This window comes from Sciurus vulgaris (assembly GCF_902686455.1).
Source record: "Sciurus vulgaris genome assembly, chromosome: 9".
Classification (NCBI taxonomy): domain Eukaryota; kingdom Metazoa; phylum Chordata; class Mammalia; order Rodentia; family Sciuridae; genus Sciurus; species Sciurus vulgaris.
Genome location: NC_136469.1, coordinates 105,632,548 through 105,648,583, shown reverse-complemented (window position 1 = coordinate 105,648,583; position 16,036 = coordinate 105,632,548). Strand labels below are relative to the sequence as shown.

The following is a 16,036-nucleotide window of genomic DNA, read 5'->3' as shown; positions in this document are numbered from 1 at the left end:
CTTCTCCTGTTTCCATTCTCGTCCTCCCCAAGGACTCCACCCAGATGCCCAAGTGAGTTTTTTCAAAAGCAAATCACATCCAGTGTCTTACTTCTCTTAAAACCTTTTGAATGTTTTCCCATCAATTCAGAGTGAAGCCAAATCTCTCACTAAGGCTTACTAGGCCTAATGAGATCTGGACCTGCCTATCTCATCACTAGCCTGTCACCCCCTCAATATATATCAGCCTCACTGGTCTTCATGATGGTCCTAAAAAAAAAAAACCCAGAAAACCCAAAACCCCAACCACCCTCTTTCCTCTGCCTCAGTGTCTTTGTACATGCTAATCCTATCTTCCTCTGCCTGAAGTGTTCTTTCCTCAGATCATCCCTAGATCCAGTACATACCAGTATATATTTGATACTCACCTCTCAGATTATTATATATAAAACAACTCCCTCTAAACCATGGCACTTTAACCCTTTACCTTATTATTTTCACAGCATTTATCACTAAGTAAAATTGTGTTATATGTTATTGGCTGATTAAAGGCTTGTGTCCCCCAAGAGAATATGAGCTCCAGAATGCTGGGAACTTTGTTTTGTTCAGCACTATATCTCCAATGGATAGAAAAGTGCTAATAAAATCAGCAGTTGGAACAAATTTAAGTTTCTCTAGTGTAAAATTTTGCTGACATCATTAAAAATGAAATTTGATGTTTCATTTTATATTTAAATTTAACTTCCTCTTTTATCTTATGGTCATCCTGAGATAATAATATCCAGGTATGTGTGTGTATGTGTGTAGTGTGCAAAACTTTCTGAGAGGCACTAGACTCTATGATCTAAATAGTAGGTTATTAAATACTACTTACAAACTTAAGTTTGCTTACTTCTTCACCTGCTTGTTAATGGGATGTTAATAATTATGATCACTGTCTAGCTCTAGCTGTTGTGATCTATATTTGGCAGCGAGTCCTTGACCCCAGTTGCTCCTCACTAACTGCAGGGAAAATGTAATGAAATACCTGTGCATCTTCTCCTGGATCCCCTACAGTTTCTACAAGTCTGGAGAGAACATCAGAAAGTGTAGTTGCAGACAGTGGCTGCTTCAGGGCCCTGAAAATTTGAAAGGATCTCCCAGCATAGTGTCGAGAAGAACAAGAAAGCGCTGTTTGCAGAGCAACTTCACTAAGGTGATGTTCCAGATGAATTCCTTCTGCAAAGAATAAGGACAAGGGTGGGTGGCTCTTATTTTACAGAATACAGGGAGTTGTAACCAGAGAGTGTCCACATTAAAGCCAGAACCCCGCACGCTCCCAGACCAGTCTCACAGGCAGCTACATCGTGTAAGTCAATGTATACTCTTTGATAAACCTCCACTTGCGTTTTGGTGGCCCCTCAGTCAGATCTCCAGGGGAGCAATTCTTGGGACCAGGGTTTCTCAAACTCAGTCACAACTGAAATTTTGGGCCAACTAACTGACTTTTTTTTAAAAAATTTTTTTTAAAGTTGTGTATGGACATATGTCTTTATTTTGTTTATGTGGTGCTGAGGATCGAACCCAGTGTCCCATGCGTGTAAGGGAAGTGCTCTGCCAATGAGCTATAACCCCAGCCCCAACTAACTGACTTTTGAAAGAGCTTTTCTGGGCACTGTATGATGTTTAGCAATGTCTCTGGCCTTAACCCACCAGACATTGATAGCAGACCCGTGGCCCCACCCCGCAATCAAGACAATATCTTCAGACATTGTCATATGTTCTGACAAGCAAACCCCTAGGTGACAATCACTGCTACAGACACATATACTTTTATTATGATTGTCAAATGTGTTAAATCTGAGATTGTAGAAGTCTCACCAGTACCACGAGGAATTTTTAAGTTTATGACCTTTATGATTCACAACTGAATCATGATTTTGTGACACCATCACACACAAAACTAAGCCCCAAATTTCAGAGACATAGTTCTTTTTTCCTTTTTGGGGGGGTGCTGGGGATCGAACCCAGGGTCTTATGCTTACAAGGCAAGCACTCTACCGACTGAGCTATCTCCCTCTTTTTTTCTTTTTAAGTAGTGAATTAATTTTTCTTCAACTCAAGCAGATCTGTTAACATTCACTAGTTAAAAAAAAAATCTTTCTAAAATTTTTAAAATTTTTAAACTATTAATTTGGAATTAAGTATTATCAAAATTTCAACATCATATCAAAATATCTCATTAAAACTGAATTATCATGTAAAATATTTATTAAAAAATACCTGCGCTTGATTGCTTGAAAACAGAAACCACGTGTTTCAAAAATGTAGTTAACTGTTCAGCACTCTTTATGCTAGGATTCTTGGCAGAAACATCCTCATGGTTCCACAGGGGCCCTCTTTTTCTGAAAACAGAACAGATTAATTCGGTTGTTTTTAACTTATATCAACAGATTGATACTTGCTTAAACTGTATCTTTTCAATTAGAAAGGATAGTAGTAAACAAATCAAATAGCAGGTGACAGCCTATCCATTATACATGTACGTGGACATGGAATGTTCTACATCAAGTAGGGAAAGAGCTAATTTCAATGTCTACCATCACTACACTCAAATTCTCTGAGAGGTAGTAGCAAGAGATAACAAATTTCACCTATTGAGAAGAGAGTACTGGTTACTGTCTATGTGTTATAGCTCAAGACATAATTTATGAAGCTGAGACTGTACCTAGATTATAATATAAAGAAAATAATTTACAGGTTAAATGCAGTAAAAATAACTGTGCTAGTAAAACTACAGAGGAAGCTTAAGTCAGAATATTGTCCTGTTGGTTCTTTCTTTAAAAAGAAAGTTCATTTCTTTAAAATGTTCTTTGTAGGTGGAAAGTTTGAGGCCAGCCTCAGCAACTTAGCAAGATCCTATCCCCTGCGCCCCCTCCCCCAAAAAAAAAGGATGAATGTAGCCCTGCTCCTGGATAGAATCCCCAGTATCTCAAAAATAAATTAATAAAAACATCTTTGCTATTACATAAGTTAAGTTCCTTATAAGACTAGGGCCCAAAGTGCCTTGAAAACCTTTCATGTGGGCACACTGAGTCCAGTCCCTTCTGTCTCTTTATTCTGTTCACTGATAAGGGACTGATTTTACCCACATATTTATTAAATTATTCCTTTCATTCCCCCAACTTAGCTTAATGATGTGAGCATGTATGAGTGTGTGTGTGTGTGTGTGTGTGGGGGGGGGGGTCTTTGGGAACTGAACCCAGGGCCTTGCACACACCATACAAGCCCTCTACCACTGAGTCACCTCCAGTCCTAGTTCAGTGATTTTAAATGTAATCTATAACCACAGGCCTGGATTTCATGACCTTCCAGTTTGAATGCACCCAAGCTTTCTAGCATTGTTTAGAAACTTTATTTTCTCAGATTACAGTCAGAATGGATTATTTGTCATTTCTAAACATACTTTGTTTCTCATGCTCCTTTGATCTGGCTCTCACTGTGGGACATCATGACCTTTTTCTATTAACCTTCTCAGAGAGCCTTGCATAGAGAAGAAAATAAACAAATATTTGATGACTGGCTAATGATAATGTACCTAATGAAAGTAGGATATTATATACACAAATAATATGGTACTCTTTGGGCAATTAGTAAGGCGGCATGACTCAGTTATCTTGGGTATAACTGCAGGTATGCAGAAGACCAATCTTTAGATGCATCACAATTTTCAAAATACTGTGCAATACAAACCTGTGTTTTTCGAATCATGGCATTTCAGAAAATAAAAATGCAGCTTATGGTGGCCGACAAAAGACTGACTCAACACAAACACTGCTGGGATGGAAAGAGCTGCAGGTTACCTTGAGGTAATGAACTCCATGAGGGTTTTGACCTTTCCGTCCTGCTCCACTGAGATGTCCACCTCGTTGAGGAGCGTGGTGTGCAGGTGTGAAACGGCAGCGCTGCTATTTCCTAAGCTGACACTAGAAGAGGTAGAACTTGAGCTAAGCCCTGAGTCGGTCATGGGGGAGGGCTGGTAATCAGGTACAAAATCGCTAATGCCTGCTGGAAGAGAAAGCGCAACATGAGGACCCCAAGAGAATACCCACCCAGGAAAGAGGCTGCAAACACTTCCGGGATGGACCATCGGGTGTCACTACAGGAGACTCTACAGGACACAGGAGGAAACCATCAGTGCTGACTGACATCACCCAGCACTCCTCAGAAGCACCAAGCTGCACCCTGTCAGCTTGGAGGTAAACAAACACTTTTCACAGCTTGTTACTAAAATTCAGCAATCTGGATTTACTGTGTGGCCCTCTGCTGCCATCTGCTGAAAAAAGTTGAAGGTGGCAATGTCCTAATATGTTGGTACACTGTTTTCAATGTTTTTATTAAACCAGTCACATTTCCATAGGGTGAACTGATTTTTAATTTCTTATGGAAGGATTCTATATTTTCTGCTTCACTTTACCTTTAAAAAGCTACATTAAGGACGATGTGTAAAATTTATATTTAGTCAATCATTAAAATCAATAGTGGCAAAAATTATTTACTAATGCTTTATTTTTTAAAATGGCAAAAGGAGTCTTAAATACAAAGAGCAGAAGTTGGATGCAGTGGCATACACCTGTAAACCCAGTGACCGGAGAGGTTGGGGCAGGAGGATCACAAGTTCAAGGCCAGCCTCAGCAACTTAGTAAGACCCTTAGCAATTTAGGGAGACTCTGTCTTAAAAATAAAAAAGGCTGGGGACGTAGCTCAGTGGTTAAGTGTGCCAGTACCAAAATAAGTAAATAAATAAAATAAATTAAAAACCCAAATAACAAACTATGTAATTTTGTATAAAGGTGCTTTAGCATAAATAAGAGAAGCTTTATTCCATTTTTCTTTCAACCATAATCTTAAAAAGCTCATGTTTCCTAATAATCATTTTGCTATGAACTATATGATTTTAAGTAAATAAATAAAGGTTTTAACTGAGTATCTTTAAAATTTATTAACCCTATATTTGACACCTGATGAGACAGAAAAGAGATGGTAATTTCTATTTCTGAAAGTAAATACTTTCAGGCTGAGCCTGCAGCTCAGTGATATAGCACTGACTTAGAATGTGTGAAGCCCTGAGTTCAATCCCCAGCACTGCACACACACAAAAATCTAGATCATGTTACTCGTCTGGTGATACTGATGGGTGGAAGAAGTAAGTTGGGACTATTAGGAAGGAAGATAGCATAACTTTTAAAGTAAAACAAATGTGGATAGTGAAATAAGTTTGATATTAAAGTCTCCTTAATTTGGACCTCACTAACTTTGTCAGTGTCCAGATCTTGTAAGAAGGGAATCTCATGTAACATCATCTTTTTCATGGCTAGTATTCAATGAATTCAGCACTCTTCAACTTACATATCCGAAACTTAACATTTGTGTGATAAAGATTCTTAAGAGCAATACAGATCAAATATTTTAATATATTCTTCAGATGATGAGCAAAGAATGTAAAATGATAACTTCAAATAATATAACCATGTTTTAAAAGTTTACTCTAGTATTTCAACTTTTATTTAGTTGACTTTCTCTATCATGAGAGTCCGAACTAATTAAACATATTTCTCCATTAAAGGTGTAGGTTTAAGGTAAATACCTGTGAAAGTATAATCTAAGTGTGCAATTTGTTTGACTGTAAGCACCCTGGGCTCATTAAACTCCTTGTTCCTGAGAAGGACAGAAGCAACAGTTCGGATGTTGCTGTTGGGTCCCATCACTATTAATAAGTGCAGAAGCAGGCGTTTACAATGTTCATACACCTCAGGGTGGCAGTGGTCAAACCCTGGAAGAGAGGAGAAAATCATCAATTAGGAGGAATAATGAGGGTGCTTGCTCCTAAACTCTGAAGAAATGCAGAAATTACAGTCATCCCTGGCTCCACTACTTCTTTCCGTCTGACTGTCCGGGGAGGGACTCGAACCCTGGTCCTTGTGGATGCTAGGCGAGCGCGCTCCAAGAGGAGCCATCTCTTCAGCTTCTCCACTACTTCTTGAATACCAAAATCTATAGATGCTCAAGTACCTCGTATAAAACAGCACCCTTCTACTATATATGCTAAATCATCCCTAGGTTACATATAATACCTAAAACAATGTAAATGCTATGTAAGTTGTTGTTACATTGTATTGATTAGGAATAACAAGAAAAAAATTTGTGCATGTTCAATACAGATATAGATTTTTTTTATCAAGATATTTTCAAACCACCATTGGTTGAATCCACAGATTTGGAAACTATGAACACCAGGTGCCCACTGTATATAAAAGATTTCATGGAATATGATGTATTACATAGTTTAAAAAAAAATTGGTCTAGAGTTATATGCCTGTTTTTATAAGAGTCTACTGTCAGGGGAATGAGGGGAGGGGTGGGGTGGTGGGGATGGGAAGGATGGTAGATTGAGACAGACATCATTACCCTATATACATGTATGGAAAAAAAAAAAAGAATGTAATGTCTCTAAACACCAGTCTAGGTAACCAAAGTATTACAAAAACTTATAACTATGTAATAAGTCAGTTTACTTTTATATTCTGTTAATATTAAACCAAATATATAATAAATAGTAATAACTAAAAACATATTGTTTCTTTTATTGGAATAAAGAAGCACCATATTAGATTATTTAAAAAAATTTTTTTAGTTGTAGGTGGACACCTTTATTTTTATTTATTTTTATGTGGTGCTGAGGATTGAATCCAGTGCCTCACACATGCTAGGCAAGAACTCTTATCACTAAGCCGTAACCCCAGCCCCCATATTAGATTTTATATTACTTTTTTTGTGCAAGACAGGAACTCTATTGAAGACCTTTTAGGAAAATGAGTAACCAAATTGACACTCTAACCAAATTCACTTGAACTAGGAATTGGCCTAGAGTCCTGTATAGTCTTGCAGTTAAGCTACTGAGGGTTTTCTGTATGTGGACACTGTGCTAGACTTTAGAAACCTGTACTGATTTGTCCCTCCTCCTCATAACCACGATCACTACTACCACTACTAACCGGCTAATGCTATTAAACAGACGTTCACCCTGAATGACACAACTTTAGTGAAATGTAACAATTTACAAAACACCATATTATGATTCCATTTCTGTAAAGTGATATCTGACCTTTATGTTTTAAAAGTCTGAACTAAAATATTGATAATGGTTATCTTGGGAGATGGGATTATATATTAATTTGTTTTGTGGTGTCTGCTTTCCTATATTTTTCAAATGTCACAACGAACCCTGACTTCTTAAAATAAAAATGCTATTTTATTAAAAAAAAAAAAAACAAAAAACAAAGACCAAAAAACAAAATAAAGTTGAATTATGTACATCATTTTTGTATGAATCCTTACATAAAATAATATGGAATCTGAGAAGTTCCCACTTAGAACTAATCTATATTGTTAGAAGGGGAATGTGACCCTTCATAATGGAGGTAGTGTTTAAAGGGGGGCAGAGCAATGAGAGGCTTTTGGGTATTAGAGATCTTGAATGTCTTGGTCTTTATGTCCTTCAGATTATGAAAATTTTATGGACACTTTTCTGGTTGTTCTGCACAGTGTATTCCAATAAAATCTTTGAAATGTCAAAAAAAAAAAAAAAAAGAGCCTACTGTCCTATAGCACTAGGGAGACACATTTTTAAATGCTTCATGTCTAAAATTTAGTGATCTCTTACTGTTACACAATACTATATATAAGTGAAATTTTTAAAAAGACAGGCATTTTGGTGGGAACACGCAGAACATTAATAGAAAGTAAATGTCTGAACACCAAAGAATGATTATATTACTAAGTGTTCTTCAAGGTGTAAGAAGACAGCCACCTGACTTGCTCCAGGAAGCCAATCCTGTAAGCCCACAAAGGGCACGTGGAGTTTCAGGGTGTAACAATCAGATTGCCTACCAGTTCAATTCTATTGGGAAATACTTAAGGGTCTATTTCCATATTCCATCTACTCTGAAAGTTTTTAATCCCAGGGGTAAATTAATTCTGCTGTTTGATAGCCACAGAAACTTCCCTGGTGGGTTGTATGTGTGTGTGTGTGTGTGTGTGGAGTACAAAAGGCCATAAGAGGAAAAAGAAGAGGGACCGGGTGGGCTTGCATTCTGGCCCAGAGGCAGAGCACTTGCCTAGCATGCATGAGTCCCTGCTCCATCCCAACATCGCAAGAAAGCAAAACCAAGAATAGCAACAGTAGACACGTTTGTGGTTAGAAATCGGGCTATTGGTAACTCCCCACTGGATCCAGAGAATCACAGTGAAGAGAGTCCCATAAAAAATATGCTAAAAACAAAAACGAGAGACAACTAAGCACTTTCTTAAAAATAGCCTGTACATAATCACAAAAACATACACTGAAGGAATCAGACATGAGGCTTTATTACCTATAAAAATCGCATGAAGAAGAAGATGGAGGTAGCTTCCCCATTCCACCTTCACACTGTGGTCGATGATCAGATCCGTCAGAAGGATCACCGCTATGTTACACCTGAGGCAGATGAGAGTGCGATTAGCCTTTGCCCGGATCTGAGGAAACCTAGGGAAAATTCTGTACAAATGACTCAAAGACTTTGATATTGGCTTTCATGGAAAAATACAACTTCTCAAGGAAAAAAGAAGAAAAACCAATGCAGCTGAAGAAACAATAAGCAAGAGCTTTAGATCAAAACCTAAGGGCTCAGGCTCCTTGAAGTCAAGGGTCACACTCCCCTTGTCCCTCAGCCTCGAGACCTAGCACATCACTTGCCACAGAGTAGGTGTTCAATACGTGTTTGGTGCATTCACGAATTCTCAAAGAAGGCAGCAATTGACTGCAATTTTACTCAGTAGAATTCAGTCTAATTCAATTCAAAATAAGAGTGCCCACTACAAGAAAGTCACTTTTTTTGTCAGATGTAGTAACTGGGTCCCAGAAAGGTCAAGTAACTATGCCAGACACCCAGAAAAGCAGCAGCAGAATGAGATCGAATATTAATTTTATAGAGTGAAAAGACTGAGGTTTTTGGCTATGTCTTAAAATCTAAACACGGTGGTCTAATTTGTTGCAGCATCTCAGTTAAGAAGACTGCTTCCATCCATTGTGTCATGAGACAGCATAAAGAAGGCTCAAAGTGTTCAGCAGCAACGTGGCTCATAGGAAGTAGGAATGAGCTCTAGTCCACCTGTGAAGAGGTAATCCAGGTGACGACGTTTCAGGCACGTAATCCACCAGTGGTGACCAGCAGCCTCCAGCTGGTGGGAAGGGCAGTGGCTCTCCTTGGTTATGCTCCATCACCTTCAGTCGCCAATTAGAATAAAGTGGCATTGAATCACCTATCAAGATAAAATCGTCTCATTTTCTACACCATCTAATTCCTGGCAATATAAGCAAACTCTAGCAAGACACCAACTATTTATAGCATCAGCGTGTGATAAAAAATAATTTCCCACTATTTTCACATAGGTATGTTAGGAAGACCTGGGCACAAATATTGGAGTAGGCAAATCGGAGCGAGAGGGAGAGACAGAGAGATAGCTAAGAAATATCAATCAGGTTCCATCCTTTATATTAAAGCAAAATGACATTAACACTTCCTTACGATTCCCTAATTGATAGCCAAACCAGGAGATAACCTTATAGGTGAAACTGCCTTCTAACATGGGCCTTTTGGAAAGTTATTCAGGTCTCAATTTCCTGAGACAGGACCAACACAAACCCATCTCTTAAAACTCTGCTCCACGATGGTGGGGCTGCAGGCTCAGTAAAAAATGACGTCAGGGAACGTGAATTCTGTGTGACGTGGGTAAGTCACTTAACCTCTCTGGACCTCAGTTCCATCGTGCACAAAATAAGGAGATTGGATCAGATCATCTCCAAGGTCCCTTCCTCCCTTGAAAGTTTGTGCTTCTGTTCTAATGTTACCGTGAGATTTGGGCAGATTATTTACATACAAGTGCAAAGGGATAACCTCTGTAGTAAAATGCAAATTCACACAGGGAAAAGCAAACACCTGTTAAAAAACCAGGCTGTGCCCAGTGTTTGTTCTATGATGCTTCTTGAGAACCAATTCATGTTCCTTTTGAATCATCTATAGGGAACCTGTGTTTCTTGTTTTTAATTTCCCCCACTTAATGTTGCTTATTTAAAATTATTCCTCAAAATCAAGAAGACATTTCAGATTACGTTGGAACACCACTAGTGGCAGTTAAATATTCTTTTAAAATAATTTATTGGAAAACTATATTAATATAATATAGTAATAGACCTCATCATTATAGTTATATAAGGAACATTTGGAATGGATTACTTTTTTCTTCTTCATAAGATCCTCCAGAGCTGCTACTGTATCGAGACTCTAGTCTGTGGTGCTGACGGTTTAAATGGCTGTTCAGTCCACTGTAGATGTCCAGGTGCACGTAGCTATGGGAACAATCAGGGAAGTTAGTTGCCGCTCATGAAAAAGTGGTATTCGTACTTCAATGTTTTACTGCTTATGTTTAAACACACAACACACACACATTATGCAAAATACCACCAAGAGTTTACTAAGATATATATTAATTTCCACCTTATAATTCAAAAGCTTAAACTTTTAGTCAATTATTCCTACCTAAACATCCAGAATAGATATTCTGATGAAACTGATTTATATAAAAAAGAGTAAATAGTCATTTAGAAAAGTCTCAAAATGTAAGGGACACAAAAGGTGACTTACTGGATTCCACCTTTTCATCCATTACAGCATATCAAAAATCTTAGCCTGTCAGCATCTTTAACATGAAGACAGACAGTCAATGTGAAATTCTTCCAATATAGAAACATATTTCTTAGTTAGAAGTTTTGTTTTTTTCCCCCTCTGCAGTGTTGGGGATCAAACCCAGGGCCTCATGCATGCTAGGTAAGCCACATCCCCAGCCCTCTTCATTAGAATTTTAAAACAACAAAATACATATTCCAGGAGGGCACAGTGGCACATGCCTATAATCTCAGTGATTGGGAGGCTGAGGCAGGAGGATCACTAGTTTGAGGCCAGCCTCAGCAACTCAGTGAGGCCCTAGGTAACTTATCGAGTACCTGTGTCAAAAAAATAAAAAGGGCTAGGGATGTAGCTCAGTGGCAAAGCACTACCAAAAAACAAAACAGAACAAAACAAAAGCCCCACATATTCCAATGGAGATTTTCATTTATTCTAATGACAATCAGTATCTGTCAAACTGAAAGGCTAATGAAGAACAGAGAGGTACTCACCTCTCTTCTAGGTTCTCCTTTATGGGCTTATTATCAGGGTTGCCATCTGTGGGAGCTACCATTGTATTGCTACTGGAAGTAGTTCCTATTAATAAAAAATAAAATAGTACCTGTCAATTTAAGAGAACAAAAAAGGACAAAAGATTTCAGTCAAAACTCCACTGAAGTGAAAGCAAAGGGATTTTAAAAAAGGAATGCACTTATAATGATCAAGAGGGAAAGGAGGTAATAGCAACAATTTTAGGGATGCTGGAAAACAAAAGCACAGAAGTAATTAAGAACTATGAAGGTGGCAGGGTGTGGACTAAGAAGTTTTTACACTGTTGTATCTCCAAGAGGCTCAGGAATGAGTAGCACTGAGCAGCTGGAAATCGGGGTTCAAAGCAGTGCTAAAAATAGAAAAATGGTTGAAAACCTACTTTAGAACTAGACTCCTAAATCTATCTCTCTGTCTCTTGCAGTTGGGTGGCTGTCTCTACCCACTTCTGGAAGAAGTCTCTTCTGGTGAGAGGAAGTCAGATTTCTGAACTAGGGTACCCCTTGCATCGAGGAAGGAGGAAGCACCTTACTGAGAATAGGGGATGAATTGAAAATCCACATACTAAAATCTGAGATTGCGTCTCCTGCTCTGCATCCTTCCTCAGGCTCAAGGCCTCTGTAAATATGTGTATATATAAATATATAAAATCCATCCATCACATACACACCCTCTCCTGTAGGCAAGGGAGTAATTCAAGAGAAAAGGCCTACATTGAGATTACCGAAATCATCACTTAAAAGGGACGCAGTCAACTAGTCCCACATAAACATACAGAACTTGACAATTTTTAAAATACTTTCCTTATAAAAAGACAGATCTGGAACTGGCAGGTTTTAAGCAAAGCTTTTATGAAGACAAAACAAATAGCAATATAAGAACTTCTACTGGGTGAAGAAATCTTATAACTTTATCAGGCTCAGAAAAAGTACCATCATGAAATTTGAATAGGATACTGCTAAAAAAAGAAATCCTAACTAAAAAAAAAAAATACTCTTTGGAATTAAAATCACATTAGCAGATATGAAAAATTCAATGGAAGTGTTATTAGAAATCAATTAGATTGCAGAAAAAAGGCTAAGAAATAAAAAGATGAAAAATAAATTCTGAAGATGTAATTTTGAATATTTCTAATTATACACTCTTACTGACAAAGTGAAAGCATTCAATATAAACTGCAGAAGACTTTCACAAAGAAATTTTACTTACAATAGCCTAGAGAGCATATTGATTTTCACTGAAAGTTATTCTCTCAGGATATGTAGTTTCTTCAACTCAAAATAATGTAATCTGGTCAGCAGTTAAGGTGGCAGGTATGTTAATCAGCTTGATTTAATTATCCCACTTTGTATTCATAAATCCTAACATAATTTTCTACTCCCTATATATAACTTGTCAATTTACAACAAAAATTTACCAACTCTCACCACATTATGATATATGATTCACATTTGCTTTTGCTTTCTCAATAACGTTGTTTAAAGACACAGATGCTTGCTAAAACTAACCATTAGGTAAAGCAACTCTTCCTGACACAAAGCAATCAGTTTTAAGTGCAGCCTCACCTGAGGTGACAGAAGGGATTTTGTAGCTGGAAGTGATGCGGTAGTAGGGGGGGTTATCCATGTGGGTGACACCTGAGCTGACCGGGTCTGTCAGCTGAAGTTCGCTCACCAGCTCCTCTAGTAGCTGCATCGTTTTGTCCCTACCTAAATAAACGATGACTTTCTTCACCTGTCACAAAAGAAATGGTTCAGAAAAGAGAACACAAAATATTTATCTCATAAATTTGTCTTGAGACAAATTTTATCAGAATAAGTTCGACTTTAAGTGGAAGGTAAACAAGCACAATCAAAATGTGCCTGGCGGCTGATTGGTAATGAGACACGGATTAGCTTTATCAGCAACGGTTCTCAGCATCAGATCAAATTGAGATGAACGAAAACATATATATATATTTTTTAAATTTATTTTTATTGTAAACAAATGGGATACATGTTGTGTCTGTTTGTACATGGAGTAACAGCATACCATTTGCATATTCATACATTTACATAGAGTAATGATGTTTGATTCATTTCGCTATTTTTTTCCTCCCCCCCACCCCTCCCACCTCTCTTTTCCCTCTATACAGTCCCTCCTTCCTCCATACGAAAACATATTGTTTTGACAGTTTCCACAACATTACATAGTCCCTTTACTTGTTTCTTCTTTTTAAAATAAAAATAATTAATTAATTAATTTATTAATGCTTTTCTATAAGTTTCTTTTTAAGAGAAAAAGCTTTTGGTTAACATCAGTCTCCAAACCTAGGATTTACCTTTTATTCTGTGTTATTTTTATGCCTTTCTTGTTCTCTATGTGGAAATTAGCAATAAAGAATAGTCTTTAAGAGCAAGAGCAAGGAACGATGACGAGAACCCAGGCTAAGCTATCCTAAATGGAGTGTGGATCCACCACTTGCTAGCTGTCACCTGGAAAGTTACTCTGTTTTCTCATTTGCAAAATGGGGATAGTTACAGCAACTACCTCATAAAGCTGTTAGGATTAAATGAGTTAAGATTTGTAAAGCACTTTAAAATGGCTAGCACATGAGTGTAGTAAGTGGAAAAAACAAACTTTTTCAGTACTATTATATATTTTAATAATATGTATTACTAAAACAGCTTGTAAGATCAACCTATTCTTCCTATTTTAATCCTTTCTATTCAAAATGTGGTCCCGACAGCATAGGTATCATCAGCTGGAACTTGCTAGAAATGAAGACTCTCAGGTCCCACCCCCACCTTCAGAACCAAGATCCACAGGTGATTTATATACACTCACACATGTGCAGAGCCATGTTTTAGACAACCCCTGGTCAAATCTTAAAATACACTTTATAGCCTGCTGCAGTGGTGCATGCCTGTAATCCCAACAGCTTGGGAGGCGAAAGCAGGAGGATTGAGAGTTCAAAGCCAGCCTCAGCAAAAGTGAGGCACTAAGTAACCCAGTGAGACCCTGTCTCTAAATAAATACAAAATGGGGCTGGAGATGTGGCTCAGTGGTCAAGTGACCCTGAGTTCAATCCCTGGTACCCTACCACCCCCACTAAAAAAAATACGATATTACATCATAACAAAAATCTGGAGTTTTGGGGATGGGGTTACTGGAGAGCAAACCCAGGGATGCTTTACCTTGCACCACATCTCCAGTTCTTTTTATTTTGAGACAGGGTCTCACTGAGCGGCCGTGGGTCTAAATTGTTGAGGCTGGCCTCTAACGTGTGATCTCCTGTCTCAGGTTCTGCAGTTGCTGGGATTATAGGACTGAGCCTCTGTGTGTGGCCACGCTGAAAATACTACAATGGTTACCCAGTGATAACTGACCTCACAGAGAGCTCTTTAACCATCCAACTGACTGCGAATTCTTCTGTTCTTAGGTTCAGTCTCCTCTGACCATGGTTTGTGCATTCCTGTCCCTATGCCTTGTTTCTCCTGTCTGAAGATCTGAGCTGGCACTCGTACCCTGATCCTATCAAGTCAAGTCCCATCCCCACTGCTCCCCTCTCTTCTGCACAAAGCTCCCCCTGTATATCTAAAAGCATTGTTTCCAAGGCATGTCACAGGCTAATGTTCTCTGAGAAGCACTGAGACAGGTAGGTGTATGTGCCCCACAGTGCCTCTCTGACCACATCTCCCACAGACCTCCCACATGCTGCTGGCTCTTATGCCATGCTGACCCTTTGCTGCCTGTTCCCTCACTAGGCTTTCCCACCACAGTTGTGATTTGGAACACCAGCTCTACTAAATGTCACAGCTAGATGACTACGTGGCTTTGAGGAAATGACAGTTCTCTCTGCCTTTTAAAATTCCTTTGTAAAACTGCAATCATCAATTTATTCTGAGAAGTGAATGAAATAATGTAGATGAAGTGCATTTACCATGTCTGGCCCATAAGAGTGCTTAAGAAATAGTATTAAGAAACTATTACTATTAGCATTAAAAATGACTCCTTTTAAATTCCTGGTAAATGGCTGGTCCCTAAATTTCATCTCATGTTTTTTACTTCTAGTCCCAAATCACTCACTCACTCACTCATTCATCCGATTACTGAGAACCCGCTCTGTGCCAAGCACCATTCGAAGCACTAGGAATACAGCAATGATCCAAACACAGATCGACGCTCAATCTGTTTGGCTGAAGCAAATGGGTAAAATATATCATTTGTGTGGTCATGGCTAAGTATCAGGAAGATCAACGAAGCGGGATAAAGAAAAAGAGTGTGTGTGTGTGAGGACCATCGGTAGTTTAAAAGAGGATGGGCAAAGGTCTCAGGAACACTGGCACCCTAGGGAAGACCAGGAGGAGGTACAGGAAGGAGAAGGAAAGTGACTGCCAAGGCTCCGAGGTGGGAATGCCTGGTGCGGGCGCAGGCGGCAATGGGGTACAGAGTGGGGAACGCGAGGGAGAACTACAGATGTGGTCAAAGATAGGTTGTGCCTGGAGAGCAATGTTTTCAAGCATGGTCGGAAAATGCTGGCTGAAGCCAGGTCACCAAATGGTTTGTTTGAAGCAGGATCTGGGAGAACCCAGGGAGCAGCCTCCTGCAGATCACACTCGTGGGAGATGTCACCGCACGGCTGATGTGCAGTGCATACAACAGGAAAGTATGCAAGCGTGCAAGCTCCATTCACCCTCACTGAGAGTTTCACAGTGCCCTGGGGCAGATTTAAGTGTTGCTTTCCCCACAGAGGCAAATACTTGATATCCTTCATGTTACCCACT

General features: G+C 38.8%; 1 protein-coding gene and 1 long non-coding RNA gene across 10 annotated transcripts in view; one reads left to right on the top strand and one right to left on the bottom strand.

Annotated features, from left to right (window-relative positions):
* The window catches only part of FRYL (FRY like transcription coactivator), a 229,751-nt gene that overhangs the window by 41,055 nt on the left and 172,660 nt on the right, over positions 1–16,036 (bottom strand). For 7 of the 9 annotated variants that reach the window (XM_079153910.1, XM_079153909.1, XM_079153913.1 and 4 more), the window contains 9 exons: positions 12,836–13,004; positions 11,234–11,318; positions 10,293–10,405; positions 9,168–9,318; positions 8,391–8,494; positions 5,606–5,791; positions 3,822–4,026; positions 2,242–2,363; positions 1,007–1,197 (listed from right to left, as the gene is read on the bottom strand). In XM_079153910.1, the coding sequence (XP_079010036.1) occupies positions 1,007–1,197; positions 2,242–2,363; positions 3,822–4,026; positions 5,606–5,791; positions 8,391–8,494; positions 9,168–9,318; positions 10,293–10,405; positions 11,234–11,318; positions 12,836–13,004 (1,326 nt within the window). The remainder of the gene's footprint in view (positions 1–1,006; positions 1,198–2,241; positions 2,364–3,821; positions 4,027–5,605; positions 5,792–8,390; positions 8,495–9,167; positions 9,319–10,292; positions 10,406–11,233; positions 11,319–12,835; positions 13,005–16,036) is intronic. The other 2 variants (XM_079153912.1, XM_079153917.1) reach the window with 1 other exon arrangement.
* Positions 13,427–14,093, top strand: LOC306669762. Its single transcript, XR_013766218.1, has 2 exons — positions 13,427–13,739; positions 13,816–14,093. It is a non-coding gene; the product is annotated as an uncharacterized lncRNA (long non-coding RNA).